The sequence below is a fragment of the Pinus tabuliformis genome, chromosome 8 (assembly GCF_031772625.1).
Source record: "Pinus tabuliformis cultivar Carrire ecotype Pingquan chromosome 8, CPIR1, whole genome shotgun sequence".
Classification (NCBI taxonomy): Eukaryota; Viridiplantae; Streptophyta; class Pinopsida; order Pinales; family Pinaceae; genus Pinus; species Pinus tabuliformis.
Window position 1 is genome coordinate 254,746,368 of NC_142294.1, and position 27,799 is coordinate 254,774,166.

General features: G+C 36.3%; 1 protein-coding gene across 1 annotated transcript; it reads left to right on the forward strand.

The window, feature by feature from the left end:
- Window positions 1–6,887: 6,887 nt before the first annotated feature.
- On the forward strand, window positions 6,888–7,618 carry LOC149235116 (RING-H2 finger protein ATL77-like). Its single transcript, XM_089368463.1, has 2 exons — window positions 6,888–7,301; window positions 7,544–7,618. The coding sequence occupies exons 1-2, from the start codon at window positions 6,888–6,890 to the stop codon at window positions 7,616–7,618; spliced, it is 489 nt and encodes a 162-aa protein (XP_089224589.1).
- Window positions 7,619–27,799: the final 20,181 nt, after the last annotated feature.

Sequence of the window (27,799 nt, forward strand, 5' to 3'; positions counted from 1 at the left end):
CGGTCAACAAACAATATTGTTGAGTATAGCGCGTTGTTTGAACTTCTCTCTGATGCCATTTCACTTGGCATTCATCGAACTATCATTACGCTGGACTCACAACTCGTTGTGCTACAAGTTACTCTCATTTATACTCTCCGAAAACCAACAATTCATCGTATGTTCCTTAGAGTTCATATTTTGGAAAGGTATTTCGAGTTTATTCAAGATCAACATATTCCTAGAAGTCTGAACACATTAACAGACTCTGTTGCAAATTATGTGTTAAATAGACATTTGCAACACATGTAAAGTAAATATTTTCAATTAACATCATCAGTTCAATAGGATTGCATCACTCAACCATAATAAAACCCTGAAAGTAAATTGTAAAAAGTTTCTACAAGCAGTTTGTGTCCAAGACAAAAATTGGTCGTTTGAGCCAAAAAACTAAATGTATGCAGAAATGATCTTAGTAAGCTAATGGTTCTCATGATAGCAGGTCACTTCCTGTGTTATCATGCGCAAGAGTCTCATCCAGTGACCCGGCACACCAATGGTGTGGCGTTGTAATTACATAGGTAGCTCTTTGATCTGGATATGTAGAATACCTAAGGTTAAACCCTCTATGTGATTTTGCAACTCAGCCAAAGTCTTGACCAAATCCAAGTCTCGGAGAATCACTCTCCCAATAGATCTCTATGCTGTTTCAACTACATCTCATGGGTCTCCCACAGGTCGAACAGGTCCGATATCTATGTACGTAAAAAATTGATTTTGTTTAGTCTTGGAGTTAATAAAAAACACAACAAATGCAAAAACTTTAAAAAATTAAAAACACTTGGTCAAACAATTTAACAATAGCACCCCACATTGCTCCAGTTGGTAATGGTAAATCCAGATCACCACACAAATCCATTCCTAAATATGGATATTCTGCAAAAGTCATCTCCTGTCGATTGAACCATTCAAAGAATGTAGAGGTAAAAACGATCGTAGAATGGGTACCATGCCTAGCCATTAGATCTATCCACCTCCACATCCGTGGGTCTCTTGGTCAAGATACACCCAGTCAAATGAGCTGTGGCCGCAAGAGAGGTATTCTCTCCAAGGCGAAAGAGATCACGATGGATCCATGGATGAGATTTCCTTTTTTCACCTTGGTCAGTTGTTCTTTCACAGATGAAAGGATAGCCCCGAACCAATTGAATACTTTTGGCTCTAAACATTCTAAGGCGTACTGCATGTATGATTTGGTGGCCAAATGAAGCGTGGAACTGCCAGCCAATCTGGCAATACTAAAAAGGATCGTCCTTAGCGGTAAATCACTAACATCCTTGATAAGTATCTTTCCATCTCTGCTAGGCTGAGCACCTTGCCTACAAAACTGTCGCACATAATCTTTCACCGATCTGCCCCCGAGGGAAGGTCCTGTTAGTGAAATGGGGGCACCCCACCTTGACAGTCCCATTAGGAAGTATATATCATCGATGGTAAAAGGGATTTCTTTGTCCCTAATGTGAAAAGTTTGATCAGTTGGATCCCATGATTGAATAAGAAACTATAGAAGATCCATTTTTTATCGTAGGTTGGATAGTTTAATACTTGAGTAATCCACAATTTCTTAGGACCTTGATTGTGGCTTGATTACTCAAGGCTATGCTATCTGGTTCTTCATGCTCTCATTCTCTCCATATGACTACCATTTCAAATTCCTGAATTGGAAAAAGAAACCATAGGGACCTCAAAACCCTAAAATGTTCTTAACTAAAACAGGAGATAAATGAAATGAAAGAGAATCGAGTTAGTTTCTACTTGATCCAAACAACACAAGGAATGATCCCTTCAATCCTCTGCAATCAAATGGTGAACTTCAGGAAAGACTACTCTAGAGTTCAGAAGGTAAAAACGAGATGGTGAAAATGAATGCTAAGAACCAGTTTTTATGTTTATTTCTTGCACGTTAATCGAGTAAACATTGGTTTTTTATTTATTTAATACATGAACATGTATTGTTTAATCTTTTGATGGAATCTTGAGAAGGATTAACAACTGGCAAGCAGTTACGATGTGCTTACGTGTAAATTGAACATCTTTGACCACAAAGCAAACTTTTATTGCTTTTTCGAGATTTGTTAAAAACGAAAAAGGAACCCCCATTGGAGTCCTCTTTAAGCTCTTTTCAGACTCTCTAAACATGAAAAGATTGCCGAGCACTTGTTCTTTCTAGCTCATTAATGGATTAGAATCGATATCTACTCAGTATAATTTTATCCCTTCTTCGAGTTGAAATAGATTAACTACTAAAAAGGTACTCGTTGGTCAAACATGATCAATAGGTTCTCTCTTGTATTGTTTTATTCTTTTTTGGGCTTGAAAGACAAATGTACGAAAAAGAACTTTTGGAGTTTCCTTTTAGTCCCTTTTCAGACTGTCTAAATGTGAAAAGAACCTAGTTATCTTTGTCGTTAAACTCGTTAAAAACATCAAATAGCGACAAACTTGTCCATCTAGACAAGACCGTGTTTCACCTTTGCTAGACTCGTTAAAACATCAAATAGTGATGGATTCACCCGAAGCGTGGAATTATACAGTAAGCATATGTTATCCTCCTTAAGCTTGATTAGAAATAAAGAGGTATTGGTCAGAAATGACTGGGGAAAATGGGAAAAAGCTGGGAACACTTTATGGTAGTAGGTCGCTCTTGAACATGACACTTTCACCTCATCACTTTGACTATGTGGGTTGGGTCATTCAGCTTGATGGCTATCACACTGTTGGTCTATCATACCATCCATCACTTTGTTTTGGGTCAATGCTAGCAATTCACCTTAGTGTCACCGATATGTTCAGGAGAAGTCATTCAATTCAAAACTTCATCCTTTACAATATAGTAAACCTTCATTTTCATGCCCGCCATTCCTGAACCTTGTGTTTTCAGTCGATGTTTCATATCCAAAATCATTTACCTCGTTTCGTGCCATTGATGTGGGATACATGAAGGCCCACTTGCGACGAGTTGCTTCTTGTCGACATCAGCGCATCATCCAAGAAGTTGACTTCAAAACACCCCTTCAGTACCTTGAGGCTTGCATACATGAATGGCAGGTTTCTCGCTTCCAGGGATAGGTTGACATCACTGGCCTTCAATTGAAAGACTTTGTATGGTGTTCGACATCAAATCATTTATTCACACCTTGCGAAATGTACTGTAGTACCTTGAGGGTCATTATCATTATCGATGATTCCTCTCGCATCTGTTAACGACTTACATCATTGGTTGGTAATCAGACGATGTCTCTCCATGTTCGACTTCAGATCATCTATTCACATGGTTAGACTTGTACTTGAGTGAAAGATTGAACAAGATTGAAGACCCCGGATCTAGTTTCATCCATCCGGGCTGCGATATATTTTTCAGGAGTACTATATCAAATGTACAATGGCCTTACATTCATGGTCATCCACTCATGGGTCTACATCTATAGACGACTATATTTGTACATGTAATGAAAGTTTATAAAGCTGAGCATGGGTATGCCTTCCCTTAGCTAAATTGTGAGAAAAAATCAAAGTATCATGATATATGTATTGTAACTGATGCAGGTCTCCTTCCATTTCGAAACCTTCTCTCCAAGTGGTAAAGCATCTCACTCGACATTTTTATTTTCGACTTCATGCTTTGGGGGTTAACTATTACAGGAAAATTTGGGCACATTAACCCCGACTTCCAGATCTGTATTATTAGGGTCCATCAACCACTAATTCAGTTGTTTTCATTCCCTAATGAAGTTAACCTACGTCATGCTTGCCTCTCAAGAGTTTCATGACACCATTCATCCAAAAAATTCTCCTAAAGAGATCAGCGCAGGTGGCCTTCAATCTGGCTGGAATGCATTACAGTAACAGCACTGTCTGGGTGCTATGCATCGCACCTAGCCTTTTTTCTACCTACGTCGAGCGAGATTCATCGAATTTTGGAAATGAATCCATTGGATTCCTCATCCAATGGATGCTTATGGAAGTTTCTAGATGGATTGGGATCGCTTTTGGATGAGGAAGAAGATGAATGAACCTTAATCCATTATCCCTTCCTCCATGGAACCACTTCCCAATTTTGGTAAAGCATTCATGAGGGCCATTAATGGCTTAACCTCCTACACTCGGCTATAAATCAACCAAGCATTCAAAGGCTTGGAGAGGTTGGAACTTCTTGAGTTAAGGAAATGTTGTTTGAGTGAGACTTGCAAGAGAGTAAGGTTATCATGTCAAATTGTTGCTTCACGAGGAGAGAAGGGTTTGAAGCTAGAAGGATGACACTAAATCGAGCATGCATCTACATGGGTTGTAATCTTTCCTTCTTTCAATAACGAGTTCTATGATTTTTCCCATTCATGTGTTTATATGATGTATATTGTACTTTGGATTCTATAATATGTTTAGTTAACAGATCGATATGTATGCTTTGATGGTTTTCTGTCTCGGCTTGTGTGCAGGTACCTTCCAAGTGAGTTAAGTATGGAAGGGAGTGGCGAAAGTAGTCAAAGGGAAGAGGGATCAAGTGAGAGATACAGGTTGGTTCTTTTGTTCCTCTTTCTTTTATCTGTTAGCTATAGGAAAAGCAATGGAATTACTTTAGTTGTTGTTCTAGACTAGCTACTAGGTATAGGGGTTAGTCGTTTGAAGGAACACTAAATTTGCCCATAACACTCTCCCAAGTTTCACCAATTGCCAGATTTAAAGTTTGCTAAGACCACAACTCTATTTTTTCCTAAAACCTTTGACCATGGGGTTTGTCACCTTTGACTTTGAATAGCTTCAGGGCATTTTCTGATTTCCACATACCACTAGAAAGCTCTTTCACAGTTCTTTCCATCCAATTTTGTTTCATCTACTCTTGAAGTGATCTTATGCATAAGAAATGCCTTCAAAATCATTGCACCTTCTCCCTCCATGCTCTCCTCATCTTACAATCATCTTGTCTTTTGCCATTTCTATCAACACCGTTGTCATTTTCTGCCATCAATGACAACATATTTCTAACAATTATGTCACATCAAGACTAACTCACCCAATTAAAAATTAGAAATAAGATTTCTAGAATATAGAAAGTTTTTCAAAACTTTAATTCAAATCACAAATAAAAAATTATTTTTAAATTTACGAGAAAATAAGAATATTCCATGTTTTCAAAAACTTTGATTCAAATCACAAAAATAAAAAAATTATTTTAAATTTACTAGAAAATAAAAATATTTTTCAAAAACTTTAATTGAAGTAAAAACAACTCGGTAAAATAATAGAAAGTCAACTAAAATTAACAGCCAGGCAAGTGCGACCAATAAACCTATTAATCTAATATGATTATTAATTTTTATATGATTAATAAATAATTATTATGTATGCTTTAGTTTTCGCTATAGCATTTCCTCCCTACTACCCTACTACTAATTTTTATTCGTCCCCATTTTGAAATGTGTACCACTTGGTGCTTGCTCACTGATCTATGTAAGATATTTAAAAAAAAGAATTAAGTTTTTGTAAAATAAAAACAATTATTAAATCATGAATTTTACCGTGCATACCAAATGACATACATAATGTTGTAAAGAATTTGTAATCCAGAAGTGAAAAACGTGGACATTATATGACTTAACATGCATGACTGAAATCTTTGCCCATGTCTAATAACTTCACACGGCATAGTTTAAGACTCGGGAACACTCGACTAATGAAACAAGATGCCTCTACGCCTGTTTCATGGAGAATCGGCCTAGAAAGGGGTGGAGCAAATTAGTGAGACTCACATAAGTAGCGTGTATTATTAAATTTCAGAAGGATCTAGTTCATGGTGTGTAAAGCGGTGGAGTAATTAGTGAGACTCCCATAAGTAGCGTGTACTATTAAATTTCAGAAGGATCTAGTTCATGGTGTGTAGATGTGATGTGTAGAGTGGTGTTTTGTTCATCGTGTAATATTAAATTTCAGAAGGATGTAGTGCATGGTGTTTTATTAAGTCATAATTCATGGTGTTTTGTTAAGCCACAAGGCATTTATGATGTAAATGGAAAAAATTAGGTAGGCGGGAGTTGTTATTTTTTTTGGGTGATTTTCACAATTTCGATAATAATATTAGTTATTTTTAGTGATTTTAATAACTTAAATGCTTTTGTTCAGATAACCACTCAAATCATAAATTAAATATTGCATATTGCAGTGATATCTGTGACTGCAGATAAACTAGCCAACAAAAAAATTCAGAAGAATCTACATTATTTGAGTTCAGATGGTTGTGACCCGGCCCAAAAGTGGATCTATGGAGTTGAATTTGCTTTTACTTTATTTTGGAATCCGATAACATTCGGGGCAGCGACGACCAGGGCGATAGTGTGCTCACTATAACTTTTGATATAATAGATAGCAAGGTATAAACGAAGCATATCCAAGCAGCAAACCGTACAAACATATAAAAGAACAGGATGTCAGAATAATGCAACGGAACTAATGGGTCGGAAGAATCAGAGTCCTCGAGACTCATGGTACAACCAGTACGTTTGTCTGCCCCCCATTACTAATATTCCGTAGTTATTATACTCTGGCCCAGTTCTTTTTTTTATCAAAGTAGTTTCTTGTTTATTCGAAGACCGTCCAGTCTTTTCATGCCTGTCGGAGCGTTTTCTGTGGGCGCGTCCCCATTGCCTTTTCCTGCGGAATATGCCCTGTTCTTCCTGCTCATCTATTTAGGAAGAAGCGTCCACTCAATACGTTCACAACCACAGAATCTTCCTTCCATCTGCAACATTTTCCTCGGCTTTCACAATAATCTTGCAATCGGTGTCCAACCTAATAGCCACTGGGCCTTGACACACCTCGAAGGTTCGATATCATTGGACCTCTTTTCCAGTAAAATGGAGAGTATCTCTTCCTTGCCATCCTCTGTTCATTACAGGACATTGTTAGAAGATCGCAGGATATTGCTGTCATCGACTCCCATCAGCCCGTCAGTGGAGATTCCGGCAGCGGTTACCTACGTAGCGAAAGCTAGTTTCGACTCGAGCTTAGCCATCATCCTTGCGGCGTTTCTCTGTTCCATCATATGTGCTTTGGGTGTGAGTGTCATGATACGCTGTAGACTGCTCTGCAGACGATGGCCAGTGGTGGCCGAGCCAGGGACCGTCTCTGGTGTTGGAGGAGTTAAAGGTAGCATCTGCAGGGAAATCGATATAAAGGCACTGCCCACCACAGTTTACCACACGGCCGGCTTGCCTCTGGCAGGCATGGATTGCCCTATTTGCTTGACAGAATTCATGGACGGAGAAAAGGTGAGAGTATTACCAGAATGCTCTCACAGTTTCCACTTGGATTGCATAGACACATGGTTGGTTTCCAATCCCTCTTGTCCTTCATGTCGCCATTCCCTACTTTATGTAATGGTCAAGAAGTCATCGAGGGTAGCTCAACGCAATGTCAATGAAGCTTAAAGATGAGGATCGGCAAAATTTGAGGGGCTTGCCGCTCATTACAGAAATGGCGAGATTCATTCCTGTGATTCTCCAAATGACAGGGAAGGCACAACGACTCTTTTGCAGACGGTGCACTTGCTAAGTTTGAGGCACCGGCCATGAAAAATTCATTCTAACACAGAAGACTGACAGTAGAAATTTACCGCTACTAGAAATAAGTAGTGTAGCATACACGACCTTTAAGCTCGTGATGCTCAGAATGTATTTATTATAAATGAGTTTATTAGCTGCTGCATTTGACAAAGGACATGGAGTGCATTTGCAATGTCTTTATTGAAAATAAAATGATAATTATACAGCAAGCAAGAACAGGAAATTATAGTTGCTTACATTCTTTCCCTAGGATGTTCAAAGCACACACGAATATTCCACCGGTCAAAGGAATAACATAAAGAAACGAAAGAGGTTTAGAGTGAAGTAGGGCAAGAAAGCTGGGAACAACGTAACGATCCAAAAATAAAGCAAAACAGGCTAAAAAACAAAAAAACAAACAAACGAAACAGCAACAAATATACCGAAATATAATAAACACAAAACAAATGATTTTCAGTGGCGGTGCGATAGCACCCTTTGAATAGAAAAAACCAATGAGTAGCATACTCTCTTTTTTTAGATTATTGTTTTTTATTTGAAAATAAATAGTATTTTTTTATAAAGATAAATAAAATTGCATTTTATAAATATATATTGAAAAAGTGTATTTATAGCAGATCTACTTAGACCTATACAATCAGTCCTGAACTTATTTCGATTGCTGAATATCGAGATAAAGATGCGCTACAATGGCCACAAAAATAACTCCATTTTCTAATAAAAAAACATATTTTATTTTAAAAAATCCAAAATCTGTTTTTAAAAACACAACAAAAAAAAATATCCCAATCATGATCAATTTTATAAAAAATCAAAACAAATTGCAAAATAATAAAGCAAAAATCTAAAAGCAAATAATAAAGCTGCCATAAACCCAAACTCATAACCCACCAGCACGCCCAAAGGCAAAAACCCTGAGCAACCAAAGAGTGAACAGAAAGCAACAAACAAAAAGGTACGTGTGAAAAAGCCAAAATGACCTAACCTAAAAACATCTACCAGGCACACATCAACGAATCCCAACCGGAAATAACCCGCAACAACCCACAAGCAACACTAGAATGGTAGCAACGGAGTGAAACGAGAGGAGGAAGGTGACCACAGTGACTACAAGCATAGAAACACCACAACCCTAGAAGCGAATAACTTCATGACAAACACCAGGAAACCCCAACTAGAAAACCCGCAACAACAAGGCTGTGATGGTAGCATCAGGGCGCAACCGGTAGAGGACGGAGAGGCGACAGCGGAAACCGCAGCGGACGAAGCACATGTTGCTGCCAAAACTAGAGAAAAGAGGTGACTAGGTTTCCCCATTCGCCTCGCGCTCCCCCTTCCCACTAAACAATCTGACCATTTCCAGAATGATTGATTTTATTTATTTATTTATTTATTTTTATTTCTTTCCTATTTTTTTGATATATGGAATTGAATTAAGTAAATTGATAATTGGATTTAAATGGGATTATTATTATAATTTATAAATTTTATATAATAATAATAACAATAAATTAATTTTAAAGTGTTTATTAAATGACATATCAAATTAGCGTATATACAATGTATATAATTATTTATAAGATTAATGTGAATATTTAAATTATTATTAATATAATGATATAAATAGAATGATTGTTAAACATGAATAGGTATCAATTTATCTTAAATATCAACACAGTCATATTTATTTTATGGTACATTTCATATTGAGTAAAGTAAGAAAATCATAAAAATTAATTAAATAATAACTTTATTATAAATTATTATTAATATTATTATTATTATTAGCTATAAAAAAAATAATATATAAATTAAATGGGTAACCAGATTTATCTTTATTTTATCACAGAATGCTTAATTTGTGAATAGCTTACTATAAGGAAATACTATGGCTTAACAAATCTCAATGGATATATATATATATAAAACTTATTGTAATTTGGTGATGAAACCAACAACAGAGTCATCACTGATTACTATTTGGGAATAAACTCTAACTCATCACCTTTATTGAAAGAAAACTACACCACTTGGAATTACACACTAGTGGTCCAAGGATTTCTCTCCTACCAAATGCCTCTGGGTCTTTTGTCGTTAATATGTTTCTTTACTTCCATCAGAAAGAAAACAATCTCTTAATCAATCAAAATTAACTTTAAGACATACCTTTAACCATATATAAAATAAATTTTAACATATGAATTTTGATTATTATTAAAATTATTTTATAAAATTATTTTTTATCATCAAATTACTATTTAATAGATAATTAAATTAAAATTATACGAAACTAACTAATAAACTATCAAAGTAATCATAACTTTGAAAAAAATAATTTTAAATTCTACACCACTAAGAAATAAACTATCAACATAATCATAACTCTGAAAAAAAAAATTGAATTTGAATCAAAATGAAATTACCGTTGAACATAATTACAAATTCCATCACTTCTGCAAAATGACTATGGCTTAATTGTGCCGATTTTAATAAAAGGTCTTCACTGTTTACCATTAAACTCAATTCATTGAAGAAAATCTCAAATTCAGTTAAGAAATTTTTATTAGTATAGACATTGATTTATTTCAAGAAAGGATTATTAATATAAACTTTGATTTATTTTACCGGTTAAATAATTAAACATTTAAAAGAGTAAAATGAATTAGAAATTCAGATATTTAAATCCAAAACATTCAGGTTGAAATAAAGTTGTATTAAGTGGTTTAAGTGAAAAGTAGTATCCTAATTCTAAATATCCAATATCAATCAAAGCAAATATTAAATTCTGGTCACTCGTTTCAAAACAATAATTTATTTGAACCACTAACTTTATCAATTCTGCTGAAACCAAAAAACTTTACCAGTTACATTAAGAAAAGTCAATTAAATTCTCACGCGACATAAAACAAATAATTTATGGAGCAGACTTACTGACATGTCACTAACATGGATGAAAATGCTAGTGCTCCAGGCCATTTTCTGCAAAAGGCAGGTTTCAAAGTTTATCACTGTTGCTGCGTTGCAAATTGTGGGGCTATTGATTTGCTCCGGGCTTTGCACTAGAACTTTTGTTTGTTTGCGCTGATTTGTGGAAACTTCTTTATGGCACTGATTTTCTATTCCATCTTTATAAAGTAGGAGCATCTCCAGGTTATTGATTGTGACCAACTGCGAGTTGATTTGATCGCATAGATTTCTATTATATTTTTTACCGCAAAGAGAAAAACATCACCAAAACTGTCTCCGACAACCATTAAAGTTATTCTAATCTCTCCAGATAAGATCGCTTGCAGCAGCGTACTCGTCATGGCGTGGAGTCCCAACATTTCATGCTCAACGAGAAAAATGGAACCCACCCACTGGGCAAGTTGTGCAATCCACTACACGTTGAAGGCCTATCAAGAATCTAAGTAGAGTACTGCTTCCCTAGTTCAACCTAGGCTGATTATGTAACACATCTGAACATATACAAAAGTTAATGTCAACACATCGAGTTTATGACTTCTTATATTTAATTATCTTAAAGCTAATATGGAATATTGTAAAGTAAAAATAGAATTATATTAAGAATAAAAATATGATCGCAAAGAGAAATAATGACATGAATGCAATATTTTCACTTCCACAACTTTTTATGGTTAAAATTCCAATTATTTGAAGGAATATGATTTTATTCTTAAAAGTACATGAAAAAATATAATGATGTTCAACTGACTCAAAATTATTAACAGTCTAACGTTGAAAATTTTATGATATTATCATAAAGTATGTTTCATAAATTAAAAAGTTATTCTCTTATTCCATTTCAAAATAATTTAATTTAATTATAATCAGAAAATTAATATTTTTTATACAATTTTATACATTCGTTAAACTATTTTATATATATATATTATTCATTGTATAAACTATTTTTTAAGTATTTATTATTCATTATATGCTTATCAGCTTAGATTTTTCTTAGCTTTGGATCTACCAAATGTTAAGATGGATTGAATCATTTTTCACTCTCAAAGAAATTTACTCTTTAATCTTTCTCAACACTTGGTAAATCTAAAGTTAAGATAGATCTAAGCCAATAATATATATATAGATTGTGTCCATGATACTCTTATCTAATATATATAAACAAATTATTCCTATAGTACTCATATATATATATATATATATATATATATATATATATATACACCATGGAAAAAACTATGGGTTGTCAAACCCTACCTCTAAGAAACCCTGGGTTGTCCAAAGGTAAATTGACTATTTTACCTTTATTAAATTTTAATTATTAATTATTTTTTTGTATTTTATATATATTTGTATACAAGAATAACATGGGAAAAACTATGGGTTGGAAAAAACTAGAACCAAGAAACCACTAATGATAAAATGATTATTTAACCTCTATCTTATTTTGATCATTAATTATATTTTTTATTTATTTATTTATTTTATGTAATTTGTCCTAGTCAAAATGTTTAGACAGGACATGACATTACAACATCTTTACCATATTGATGATAAGCATGATATTACCGCATGGTGTCATAACAATGCCTATTTACAAAACCTATTTGTAAGTTAATAATATCCATAGAAAAAGGTGTTTAATATCCATGGTTATGAATTTTGTTTTATTGTATGTATTAAGTTTTTATGGCTTATTAAATAAATCTATACCTTTTTCTTCTTAGATTTAATTTAAAAAATGTTATTAAAAAAATAAAATAAAATATTTATGAAAAAATTGATTTTGAAATAAGTTATGATTTTTGGGAATCTATTCATGATAATTCATGGTATTGTAACAAATCCTATTTACAAAGTCTATTTATAAGTTAATAATATCTATGGTAAAATAAGATGAATATACATGGTTGTGAATCTTGTTATATTATAAGATTATTGTAACTATTGAGTTTTTATGTACTTATTAATTAATTTAAATATAGTTACATTATTATTTCACACAAATACATCTTCCTCATATTTTTTTTCTTTTAGATTAAATTTTAAAAATATTATAATATTAAATTAAAATAATACATTTTAATAATATTAAAAAAATGTTAACATACAATATTTTTTACATTACATCTACCACATACACATCTCTCTCATACTGGTTTGTAAAAATCTCCCGACACAATAAAACACCATATTTCTTTTCAAATTAATTTAGTAACCGTACATGTTGTTGTTTATCATTAAAGTTTTAGAAATATTTATTCTATCGGTTTTTTTTTAATATCTAGCCCATTCTTGCATTAGACTTCAAATGCGTAAATTATTATAAAATGAAAACATATCTAAATAATTATAACTAACAAACATATATATATATATGAGATCTCATGTATTCTGAGGGAATGGAAGGAAGTCTAATTAAAATCATTTATAAAAGAAATAAAAGGGAAAGAGAGGAACATAGAGTTACCATTCATTTTTAAAGAGTAAAAATAGAATTTATAGGTGGAAACTACATAGGATTAAAGAGGAGGGAAAGCAATTAAATTAATTTAAACTTTAAAATATTGTTAGTGTTGACATTGGAATAAGGATGATTAGTATATTCTACTTGGATTCTAGATCAAAGTTCACCAACAAATTAAATGAGTAGAAAGACCCAACTAAATTGGGTTAATAAATTAATATTTATTTTCACTATGCTTAACGCCGGGTGCTATCCCCTTCTTAACGGCTTAGTATCTTCCCTTCCTAACTACTTCTGAACTGCCCCATTTCCATCGTAGTAATTAGGAGTCTTTATCAAGCTATTCCCCTATAGAAATGCCTCTAAACTGTGAAGGCGAAGCCGCACCTCACCATCTTGTGTCACTCTTCATAGCTGGATTAACTACTGGACTGAAAGGGCATTACCTTAATTGGGGAATCATACTAGAAGGTACAACTACGTATTATCTTGGAGAAGTTCACTCGTGGTAATTCGGGTGAGATAGAAAACTTAATGCTTGAGATGTGAAACAAAGAATGGATAGAGATCACTTTGAATTTTTGGTAGATGTGAAGCTACCTTTGTGATAGTGGAGAGTTAGGATGGGGTTCTAAGAGTGATCCATTTCTTAATAGAACTTATATATCAATCTCCAAACTCTTACGATGTAAGAATTTGCTTATTTTCCAATGTCAATATCAATGTAAATGTAAATATATATATATATAAACTGAGTACACTATCTCAAGATTCCAAATCCACTATGCTTGGGGGCATGTTTCGTCTAAACAAGATTTACCATAATAATTATGTTCTTTCAGGCCTTGGACACTTGGTGCTATGAATGAAGTCTTGTAATGAAATTGGTTGTAACATGGTTGAGCTTCCCTATGCATGGTTAGATGATATTACCATGAAAAAAACTCAACGTTAGAAGAAAAATTCAAGCATAACGTGATCAAGACTTTCATTGCTTTCCCAAAAAATGCATTGTGTCCCTCTCTATTATTAGCCATGGAAATATCTTTATTTTCCCAGAGATAATTCCTCTCTTACATATTTGGAGGAAGTTGAGAGGAATGCTTTGAAACTTAGGGACCTATCTTAACTAATATCTAAACAAATATAATCAATTTAAATATAATTTTACATAATATAGCATTTTCTAGACACTGCTTAGACTTAGGAACAATTAAGCACATTTATTTCTAATAAAGAAAGATGCTCATGCATTATACTCCCAATGAAATTTTTTTTTATGGACTCTCATCCATAAATTCTTCATTATCATTTCCTTCACTGAAAATTATGAAATAGTTTAGGTGCATTGGTAAAATAAAAATTTGTTTTCAGATATTTCCTCTCACATTCCAAGGTTTGTTTAATCAATGATAAATCACCTAACACGTCCACCAATCCACCCCGCCCCACATTTGTGTCCTAAATCCATCATGTTGAACATGAATAGGGGATTAAATGTTTTTGACACAAGATTGACTTGTGTCGAGCACGTGCCAAAATCATTCACCAATTTTTTTACATGTGCCCTAAAAAAAGCTGACCCGTGCATAACTAAATACTGGATTTCGGCTCATTTTGTTCATTCTTGTTTGTTTCTTGGGAGTTGTAGAAGTGCGTGAGTGACCAATAAAGGATAAATACGCATTTTCGAGGTCATTCAAGGTTAAGGTAAGTGGATTTCCCTTCCAATTGTTTTAATTTTGATACAATACACTCCCAATCCATTTTTGTTTATATGCACAAACTTGTAGGAGTCCATTTTTCTTTATTTTTATAGTATTCATGGCCCAATAAAGGGAAGAATGAAAAGGGAAAAATAATGGGATGAATGCCCTAATTGATAATTCCCTCTCTTTCAATTTCATAAGGGTTCACCAATATTCTATCTGTTGGAATGAAGGTTGCAACAACAACTTCAAATCTTGAGAGAAACCTCATTTTACCAAGATAATAGGCTCAAGAATTGAAATACATTTTGTCGAAGTATGCTATAAGACATCAAGGGCTAGACAACAAGTTAAAGGGAGGAGAAAATATTCTTTCGATATGAAAATTTTGTAACCATTAATTCAAGAGCCCCTATTTTTGTGTGAAAGGGCATTTGTTGGGCAAATCTTGTGGAATTGGAGCATGTGTAGGAGTGAGTCGATCTAAGAGGTAAGCATTAGAAGGATAGGCCAATGTTGGTGTGGTAATGGTGGCTGCAACATCTAAGAAAATAAAAAGTGATCATCCCATTGCATTCTTGTGGAAGAGGAATTATCTATTTGTAATTTCCAATGGGGGTCCTGGTCAAGTAGAAAAAAAAAAAAAAGACGACACTTGGTCCAATAGATAAGATATTTCAATTTCTTTCTTTTTCTATCTAAACTTCATATAATTTATTGTTTCAAGATCATTGATGGATAATTTAATTGTGAGTTAAATTACTTGTCATTAAATGTCAAACCAGGGTTTGTGATCTTGTGAAGCATAACTACATTACTACATCACAATAACTACATTACCATATATTAATCCATATATTCATTGTACATTCAGTGATTAACCAAAACATGATGAGAGACATATATTTTCACTGTCATAAAACTCACTCATAACCATCATATAACCAACAAAAATATCATGGACATAACAGCCATATAAGCCACATATAGACAAGTATATTCACCCATAAAATACCAAGGAGGAAGAGCTCTTATTGATGATTGCATAAGCTGACTATGAATGGGACTTCCGCAAACAACCCAATCATAGACTAGGTTGAGCTAAATATTTCTTTCAGATAGTCACCCCCATGGCATATTCTAAGAATGAATGTTGGATCTCATTAAACAAATAAATCAAAACTGTCTAGGGCTTCTATAGGCCAACCACCTCAACCATCAACCAATGATTCAACTTAACGATTGGACATCACTAACCATCACAGATTGGTCTCTACCCAAGTTTTCGAGTGCTCCATATTGTTTGTTCCAACCAGTGATTTTAGGACTAGTAACTCAACCCACAACTACTATCAGGCTTCTAGAGTGTTTGCCCAACTTAGGCTTCCAAGAATAATAACTCAAGCCACCAAGGGCTTCCAGAGTGGTTTTCCAACAAAGGCTTCCAGGACTTGTAACTCAACCCAAGTTGTTACTGGGCTTCCAGAGCTTTTGTCCAACCAAGGATTTTAGGAAATAATAACTCGACCCACAACCAAAGGCACAAGAAATCCAACTAGAAAGCAAAAGTAAAACCCACAACAACATGGCTATCCAGGAAATGAAAAGGCTAGGCAAAACCACTATTAATACAGGAAATCCTCCATGCCAATGATAGATCATAACCAAATAACCACATGCATATGCCATGCATATGAAAAATAGCAAGGAAATCATAAATGCAACTTGGCACTGGCAAGCGAAATTCGTTGTAGCGACTAATCTCGATGTCCTCTTACAATTTCCTGCTTTTCCTTTGACTTCTTACTTGAAATCCCAAGTATGCCACACTCCTACCAGAGTGCTCCAAGAAAACTCTAAGTATCCAAGAGTATGAGAGAATGAGAGAATAAAAGAGAGAACCATAAGTTAACTAACAAAAGTCTAAGCCAAAAGCTACCATCTAAGCCTCAGAAGCCTTTTTATTAATGAGGCCTCTATTTTCTTAAGTTTTCAATTATTTTCCTTCATTTTCCTCCTCACATGCGACTTGTGACCTTTCCTCTTCCTTTTCTCTTAATTTCCATTATCTTCATAAATAAATGTCAATTAATGCCTCATGCCTTTCCAAAACCTTTTCCATTTCCTTTGCCAATTTCCTTAGTTATTAATAAACCGATGTGACACCCCATGATGATGTTTTTCCCACCATTCATCTTGGAATACGTGTCCCATGACCTTGGTCTTGTTTTTTATATTTACATGTATTTTTACCAAGGCTATTATAGAACCCTCCTCCCTGGGGGAACACATAGTGCCTATGGTGATTTATAACACATCTTATTGCATTATTTAATGACCACTACTGAAACATGACAATCATACTGTTTACTAGAGCTTTATAACACATCTCTTTATAGTATTTACAATAATAACCACATACACACTTCTAAGCATTTTCTTGAAACAACAAATAACCATACATTATTTACAATAAAGTACACATATGTACATTTTCTCAACCAACAAATAAAAGGATATGATGCCTGTATCTGCAACAAGGGAATCCAAAGTCTCACACCTCCACCCCCAAAATTAGTACCAAGATTCACTTACTTCCTAGGAATTCCAGAATCCACTATCAAAGGAAAATTCTGAATCAATCCTGCACCACTTGTCCTCTAAGTGAATAGTTATCAACTCATTGTTCCAGGGTGCATTCCCAATGTGCATTTGATTCCATCTTGAAATGATAATGACCAAAAAAGTACATTCCTTGACATTCCCTTCTCTGCTACACAATCCCTCAAGCAATCCAACCACCCCCTTCTGTGCAGTCACACACCTTCCAAGTTTTGGGGGTATCCCCTTCTCTACTACACAGTCCCTCGGGTGACCCCTCCCTTAGCAAGGTTTCCTGGCATCGGAAGGTCCAAAAACCAAGGCATATCCCTGGCTCAAAACCATCATACCAATCATAACATGCTCATGGAAATAAATGGACACTATTGGGTACCAATGTCCCACAATGGCCATGCTCCTCAAGTGCTTTACCAACATATTACTTCATATTCCAATTCCTTTTACTAAGGCTCCTAATTCTTGCAGTCGGTTTCAACCATCCAACAAGGCATTTTAATGTTTTCCTGTAGGAAGCACATAATTCCCATTAGACTAAAGAAGAATTGAAATAAATTCAAATCATACCTCATTGGTGGCTCGTCAATAGGGTACACTTGCAATCATGTTTACTTCCTATCACAACAAGTCAAACTAGAATCTTTGATCAAATCATCATGTATAAACATATCACATCCAATTAGCTCAAAATACAACCATCATAGATCACAATCATGAATCACATGCAATCATCATAAGCAAAAAATCATAGATCACATGTAACCATCATCAATCATAAGCATAAATCACATGCATAATAAAATTGAAATGAAATATTGATACCTATCCTTCAATCAGTCCTTCGCTTCTACCTTTTTTCTTTCCGTACATTCACCAGATCAGTTGCCACACCTGAAAAGAACCTAGCGCCTTCTCTTTAACCACATACACATACACATAGTGTACATCACAACATGTACATCCACACACGACGTACAACACCATACAATACATACACCTACACTTGATATACAACACATACACATACACCCAGTGTACAACACAACACAATACATACACCTACACCCGATGTACAATACAGTACATACATCTATACCTGATGTACAACACCACACAATACATGTATCTACATGTGATGTACAAAACAACACAATACATGTACTACAGAGAACACAATAGAAGAAATACAAATGTCATGATGCCACAACTACAATGCACATACATCATGCCTGCAACACAGCATGTATGATATGCACACAATACCACATGTACACCAGTACCATACATACAACATGTACACATTACCACATGTACACTAGTACCATATGTACAACATGCAAACAATACCACTTGTACACAACACCACCTCCACAATGTGTGCACAACATCACATGTACACAGCACCACCTGCACAACATGTACACATCGCCACATGTACAACATGTACACAATACCACATGTACACAACACCACATGCACGACATTTACATGACACCACATATACACAACGCCACATGCTTGACATGTACACAACACCACATGTAAAACATGTACACATCACCACATGTACAACATGTACACAACAGCATATGTACAATCATGTACACAACACCATATGTACATAACACCACATGTACAACATCCACACAACACCATATGTACACATCACCACATATCCAACATGCACACAACACCATATGCACATAACACCATATATCCAACATGTGCATAGTACAATATGTATGCATCACCGCATATCCAACATGTACATAGCACCATCTATGCTCAACATTCGATATACAATATATACACAAAACCATATATACAATAGGCACATAACATCATATGTACACAATATTACATATGCTACATGTACACAACACCAGTACTACACATGCTAAGACCACAATATCCTTACCAAACGAACTTGCTTCTATTTTATTATCCATGCTTGTCCCAACATACCGTAAAGCACAATATTTTCATTTTGCTATGTAACCATCAGCATAGCCTATCCATAACATAAACATAATATAATTACATAATATAAATTCATAACCATATTATACTGACCTCGTATATTTTCCAGGACTACTATTCCCACTTGATTCCTTAGAGCGAGGAACCTCTTTCATGCCTTTCACTTGCATAAGCAATCATTCCTCTTAGCCCTGAGATGCAGTACTGACTTTTTGAAGGTTGAAGGAAAGGTTCAGTCTGCTTCATTGTCCTTAAAAGGGTCCCACATGGGCCATTATTCCTCTTCTTCCCTTAACCCGCTCCCACTTTACCCTTCTTCTTTCCTAACTTAACCTTCGTGCCCTGACAAATTCCTCTTTGGCCTTAGTCCTAAGCGCAATAGCCAAAATCCCCATAAAACCTCACCCATATGCCTTATGCACCTATAACATATTTCCCGAAGACATCTTGCACCTTCACTGCATCTTCGCCATTGATCTTTCCCCGCCAATCCAACGGTCCATGTCCCATCTGATACACCAACTTGTCTGACACTCCTCCACTATTAGATCACCCCCCACCATATCTAACAGTCATCGCCCATATCGCGTAGACAACAAGCGTGATAAGTACCTGCCCGATGAGGGTGGTTTTTCATTTTCCTCACTGCTACGTGTCATTCTGTGAATGGCATCGGACGAGTTCTGACACTTACCGCTTACCGCCCGATGCCCACGCGATAAAAACAATCACCACTCAAATCAAACAAACCCCCGCGTGTTTCCGTCCGTGCATCTCTGCCACCCAATAACCATCTGATCTACCTGCATGAAGATCTAATGGCCCAGACATATTCCACTCACATCATGACCGCTAGCATCCAAGAATGAACTCCACCGCACATCTCCCTTGATCTAACGGCCACCATTCACGATCACTCGCAATCATTCATCTAACATGCACTCCATACCCCATGTCCTGTCTGTTGCACGAATAAGAAGATGACCAACTCTGTCAGTCAGGCAACGGTTTGACCATGAAACCAAATTAAAAGAAGAGCATGGTCGAAGGAGAAAAGGGTACAGCACAGCTCAACAACCGAATTAAACAGTCATGGAACTCCACTACCATGATCAATCTGACCACCTTGAGGACAGCACGATATTAGACCTGATCAGGTTTCTGTAGTGGAGAAATCAGCTACGTTTAAAGATGCTATCAGACAGTTAATGGTAGTTGGTCATCAATTAAGACCCCTCCATCCCTAAATGACTAAGGGCCATTGTAATGATAGATCATAAATAGCGAGAAGAAATATGTAATCAAGGTTGGCAATTGTGTTTTGATTCAAATTCTGGAGACTGTAGATATTCTGTAACTTGCAGCATCTCATCTTCATTTTCAGCAATGCAAGCTTCTTTTGTTGTTAATTGCTCAATGCCCATTTCTCCTCTGTTCTAAGCTTGTGCTTGAAGTGTTGTATTCATGATTTCTTCTATGTCTAAAGCTAGATAACTGTCATCCTATCTTTGAATTGGGCAATTGAATCTATCAGTGAGTAGGTCACTCAGGTTTCTCCTGTATCTAATGCAAGATAACTGTCATCTTATCTCTACATTGATAGATTAGATTTGCAAGTTTCTTTACTAGTTGCAGCTGGCCATCATACATTCTGTATGCATTTGTTGGTGTGGTTAGTATTCTTTGTCTATTCACCTAAATCCCAAATCATTGAGCATTGGTGGTCTAAAGCCTTGTAGTCTGAGGGTGTTCATGCATGTTTAGAGTGAAAACAGAGTAGAAGTGGTTATCTGGCTTGAACCAAACCATCACCCATCCCAATAAGCTCCTAGAACCATATTGAAGATTATATGTTACCTAGCATCTTCAAACTACAACCTAGGGGAGTTTCCTGGAGCCCTAACATAATTGGCGCCACTACTAGGGAGAGGAGATTAAAGCTTAGCTTCCCTCGGAGAACAACACAGATCCAACTCTAATGATAGACAAAGTTTGGACACATTTTTGGTCGTAATCATTTATCTAGTGACTCTACTGGAGGTCGAACCTTTTCGCAACTCCACATCATATTTCTGGCTTAGTTTGTGAGGCATACTTGGAGAAATCCTCAGAAGTCACCAGTTGACCCAGTACCTAACCCTGAAAATATCATCAAAGGAAGAAAGATATCACAGAAAGGAGTATCAGGATCAGGTAAACCTAAATAATCCTCCATATCTCTGAAAGAAAGGCTTGTAATAGAACAAATACATGTTCAGAATATAGCCTCTAGCACTACCAGTGAAGAAAATTTTTCAGAGATTCATAAAGCTCCTTATTCTTTAGGTTCTCCTCTTGCTTTAAGCCTGAAGGAAACCTCAGCTCCTATACCTCATTTTCCTTTAGCCTTGTCACTCACTCCTCAGCTCTCTATCATCTAGACTGCCAACACTCTTCCATCCACCACAGCCATAGCAGGTCCACAAGCACCCACCAAAATGGAAAGAATCATAACTGCTAGGCATGGACCTCTAGTACTGCCTACTCCTTTAAATGCAATGCCTACTGGAGAATATCAGAAATACATGCCTAAGTCCACTGGGACTAAAGGGGTTACAAATGAAGAATATCTTGAGTCCTTTTATAGCTATCCCGATAATCTAGACATTAGTGAAGATGATGTGTGGATGCGAGTATTTTTCCAAAGCCTAGATGGAGAGGCAAGAAAATGGTTTAGGGAATTGACCCCTAGGTCTATAACAGACATTGAAGCCTTAGATGATGTGTTCCTAAAGCATTGGGGGGATAAGAAAGATCTGCTCTATTATCATACCGAGTTTGGGAACCTAAAAAGGGAGAATGGGGAGTCATTGTTTGATTTCAATAAGAGGTTCAACCACATGTACAACAAGATACCAGCTAAAGTGAAACATACTCCCACCTCTGCCAAGCTCACTTATGCCAATGCCTTTGAATCTGACTTCTACCTGCTATTGAGAGAAAGAAGATGTGCTTCTCTGGATGAAATGCAGGATGCAGCCTTGGAGGTAGAATCCAACATCATGGCTACAGAGAAACTCAAGGGACATGTTGATAGAAGGAGACAGAGGGGTGAATCTTCTTCATCCTTAGACCCCAAGATAGAGAAAATGACCAAGATGATAGAGTCATTGGCCTCCGAAATCTCCAAGCTAAAGGTTGAGCAACATTCGAGGAAAGGAAGGGTTCCTAATACATTTTCTCCTAGAAATCCAAATCCATATAGGAGAGAAAATGAACAATTGTAGATAATGCAAAGGGGAAAAGAGGCGAGTGAAGAACAGAAGGTGAAGACTCCTTTCCAGAATGTAGTCATGGAGGATGAGTAGTTTGATGAAGAGGATGAGAACTACATGGGAGACAAAGACAGTGCTTCCTTTTTGACATTAGTTGCCTATGAGCAGTCATTACTCAAGGACCAGCCCATCTAGGAGTGGGACAGAGAAGCTATTTTGCAAATTGAAGATCAGCATAGATATAACCTGAGGTCAAGGATGAGTAATGGTAAAGAAAGCCATGTCCAAAGAGCTATTGTCCCCACAGAGCAGCGGATTAGCAAGCAGAAGTGACCAACAGCTAATGCCAACATCCTCAAAGCACCAGCTCAAGAGGTAAGAGGTCCTGACAAGTCCCCTGAAAATATCTGTACCTCTGATAGAACTAGTAAAGAATGAGGCCTTTAAGAAACCCATCCTTGATGCCCTTGAGCTCAAAGCCACACAAGCATCAAATGACTGTGCCAATTTGCAAGATTCTAAACCCCCAGTTGTTCTGAGTACCATGACTGAACCTGCTGATGACAATTCCCCATCATTCTATGTGTCCTTGACTATTCATGACAAAACCCTTCACAACTATTTGCTAGACACAGGTGCCAGCCATAATGTAATGCCAAAGGCTATCATGGATGAGTTGGGCCTTGACATCACTAGACCCTATCATGACTTGTTCTCTTTTGACTCAAGAAAGGTGAAATGTTTGGGGTTAATCAAAGATCTAGCCATCACCTTATCCCAACTGTCCATGAAGAGCATAATGATGGATATTGTGGTAGCAGATGTCCCTCCTAAGTTTGGCATGTTACTTTCCAGAGGATGGATTAAGAGATTAGGTGGGACATTTCAAAATGAACTGTCTTATGGTACCATTCTAGTCTTTGGAGGTGAAAGTAGGAGATTATACGGGGAAGCTCAACTGGCCTATATCATTAGTGATGAAAAGAATCCCACTAATCATCCAATTTATGCTGTGGACACTAATTTTAGAGCATGTATTCTCCAAATTGAGGAATCCCAGATGGCCTTCGTGCAACTAAAGAAACCAGTATGCCAGGTCATGGAGAAGGAAGGGCCATAGATTTAGGATATTTTCTTTGATGGAGCTTGCTCTAGGGAAGCTACAGGAGTAGGTGTAATGATGGTATCCCCAACACAGGAATGCATACATCTGTCTTTAAAGCTGACTTTTCAGGTCACCAACAATATAGCAGAGTATGAGGTTTTGATATTGGCCTTAAATGCTGCTAAAGAAATGGGAATCAGAGACATAACGGTGTTTGGAGATGTCGATCTGTTGAAGCCCCAAAAATTGGGTCTACAACAAGGGGGATACCCACCCGGTCCGGACCTTGGTTAGCAGCTCCTTTTCCATTTGGTGTAGGGGGTCCGACTGGGGATATGGGACCAGTTTCCCAATTTATGTGTGTGTGTGAAGAATTGATATTTCCCTTTCTAAAAGTTCCTAAGTGAGATGCTCTATTTCTAATTCTAATATGACAATATGCAAATTGTATTCTAATAAGCAGAAATATCTAAATCTACACTAACTCAGGGTGTAATCCTTCTGTTATGCGATCTAAAATGATTTCAAATAACAATTGGTAATAAATATCATTCAATTGTTATGAGAAAATAATTCAATACAGATAAACCACTTCGTATAAAAAGTTAGATGAAACAGTTGTGAAAGGCATATCGCATAATAAGCTACTCATACACTAAGCATAAACAAATAGCTATCACCGTACAAAAGTGCCAAATGATAACTCAGACACTCATGCATCAATATATAAACAACTGAACATGAATATCACTTTTAACACAAAGGCAGAAATAGTTAAGAGATAGAAGTACCACTTATAACTAGTTCTACTCATGAGCTTCAAGCGATAATGATTTATCTCTTCTTAATCCAACATCCACTAAGAGTACAGAAGTACAACATCAGTCGCAGATATTAAATACAAATATCAATAATTCCTATTCCATTCATTCATCAAAACCTCCTCAGAGGGTACAAAAGTGCATGTTCTGGGGATAAGTTTTTGATAAATTTCAGGACCCTTTTTTAAATGCATGAGAAGGGTTTAAATACTACTAACTAAACCTAAAATAACTTATTACAAAAATGTAGGATGCAGTTTAAATGACCGTCCTCATTTCAGGCAAAAAATAAAACAAAATTAAAACTAAAACTAAATCTAAAATTAAAATTACTAACTAACTATTTCTACATCTGCTCCTTGAAATCACACGCGTTCAGCATCTGTTCGAGAAGAGTCGGCTGGCCAACTTTCAATTTTAGCTGTGCTGAGAAAAACAAATCAGCAAGAGCTGGCGCCATTTTCTCAGCAGAATTGATGATACACTTGAGAGTCATGCACTGGCTATGTGGTTTTACAAAGTATGCCCAGTAATAATCCCAATTCAACTTGGTTAACCTTTGGATTGATTCTGCCTTTTCTTGAGCCTTCTATCTCCAGTCTGTTTGTAGTTGCTGAGCTTTCGGTAGACACCCTGGAGTGATTTCTGATATCATATTTTCCCTATGCAAATTATCATTTATGCAGTCAATAACACTACTTGCTGTTGTGGCTGCTTCTTCTACTGCTTGTTCTGCTTTTCTAATTTGCGCATCCCATTTGTTAAAGAGCATTTCTTTGTGATTATCATTGATTATTGGTGCGCCTGTTATTTTTCCCTCCTCTGTTTCTTTCCAAGCCAAATATTCAGTAGCTTGTTTATCAATTAAATCATAATCATGTTGTAAATCCACAACTTGATTAGTGATTTTATCACTTATTTCGCAATACGAGTTCCACTGTGATATTCTTTGGCTTAATTCTTCCTGTTGCTATAGTAGTTGTTCGTTCAAGGAAATGGATTCTGTGATGAATTCTATAAGTTTAGGGTCATCCTTGTGCATCTCTTGCATATCCTGTAATTGTCTTTCTCTCTCAGCCAAACTGTTCTGGTAGCCTATCTGCATTCATTGGAAGTCCTACTGTAGCCTTTCAAGCTATTTCTGTGCTTCATTGTTGGCATTGGCTTGTTGCAGCTGTTGTTGCAAAACTTGTATCTGGTCTTCCTTTTCTTTTAGCAGTTGTTGTACCTCAGATGCTTTATCAATAGTTGTCGGGGCATATGCTCCTCCGATCTGAGATAATTTGGTGAGATTCTCAGTAGGATCGGTAGTAGGATCTTGCTATAAGACATCTAATTGCTCTGCATCATGAGAGAGCACGTTTTCCAATTTCCTTTTCTTCCTTTGTCTTCTCACTACTGCCTTGTGTTTTGGACTATAAAATATATCAAGAGGAGGAATCTCCTCTATTTTGAGCACAAATTCAGAGGATGGGGTAACAGGAATATGTTCCATATCTGAGACATTGCTAATTGTTCCTGTGACTATATCTTTTGTTGTCTGTACATTGCTCACAGGTGTCTTTGTGCTTTGTCCTTCAAGATTGATCAAATCATTGAAGGTATCCCATTCTTTATCTAGCTCGGTTCTGACTAGTGGTTGAACGATGAGAGGGGGTGGATCTATTTGTGGGGAGGTAAAAGCATGTTGCGATGGGAGCCCTTTGATTGGGCAGTATCCTTTACTGACCCCTCGCTTTTCCCATGGTCACTCTCTAATCACTTAGAATGTTCAGATGTTTCTTTCCCGGACTTAGATTTAGATCTATCTGTGCCTGAACTTCCACTAAGACTAATACTTGGAGTTGGTTCCCTTACGGGTTCTAAGCGTAGTTTTTCCAAAGGAATACTAGCTAACCTCCTTTCCCTGTATATCTTGAACTGCTGAAATTCTGCATTTGAGCCGAATGCAGAATTTCTTCAAGTGTGCTTTTCTGTTGGAATATGTCATCAAAAAGATCATCTTCTCTAGAAAACACCTTTATTTTGAGTGCAATAGTGAAAGTCTTAGCAATATCATAAGGGTCGAATGGTCTTCCCGGAAATTTGAACAATTGTAGACATGTTATGTTGTTTACTTCTATGAATGCATGGCCTACATCAAATAGTGAAAAGGCCCCACAGGCTACAGGAAATTGTGGCCAAATAGCCTTCTTTTTGTCCTTCAAATCTTTAGTCAAACCTCCTTCCCCACAGGTTTGATAAGCAATTTCTCGTGCCATGAGTTTATCAGGGACATACAAAGGAAAGATGTGAGGGGAAGCGGCACTTCCGAATACCCTAACATATGTACATAGTTCTTCTTCGAACCATCTCATGACAGGGAGTATGTCTACATCTGCTTCAGGAGAACATCTTGGAGCATCTTTATCATACAACATTTTGTACAGGGGCAGCATGATTCCATGACAAATCTCATAGAAATACGGAGTGAACTTAGAATCCCACAATTCCTTATGATAAATATGAATGGGTAAGGGGTCTTGAGTCGTCCATTTCCAACCCATCAAAGGAAACTTCAAAACATAACAAATTGCATCCATCACATACGCAGATAAGTAGAAAGGGGGATAAATTCTCTGAGAAACAGTTCTTTTAGACCGATAATTTACAATGGCCGTGACTAAGTTATCAGACAATATTTTAGCCCAATCCATGATAGTAGCATTTGTGGCGGCATCCAATAATGGTAGCCATTCAAATGAAATTTTTTTAATGACTCGCATTCCAAAAAGTCTACAGAGCATGGCAGTAGCAAAGCAATACGGGGAGGTGAGAGAACCAGTACTATACATACCATGTTTATCCTTTTTTAGCGGTTCATCCCTTCTTGACCAGTCTTTGGTGCATTCTGCCAGGTCTTGATTTTCTTTTGCAAAATTCTCTATGAACTGCTTGTTATAAGTTGCCTGTGGTTCTGGTAAATGATACATGAGCCTCAAATCTTGTGAAGCGAATGAGCCAATGAGTCCTTGACCCTGAGTCTTAAACTGTCTATTTCTGATATCAGCGTTGTCCAGTATCCATTTAACCATGTCTGTGTATGGGAGAATTTTGGGCCTCGCCGCTATCCTGTGTAAGAACGAACAAGCTAGCTCTGTAATGGATGCCTCGGAAGAACCATGTGAGCCTGCAGTAGCTGTAACTTCCATCACTCTGGGATTTTCTTCCTCAAGTAGACTATACATGCCTTCCCAAGTAGAAATACCAGCGTCTCTGTTACAGGCGGTGTCTGTATACAAG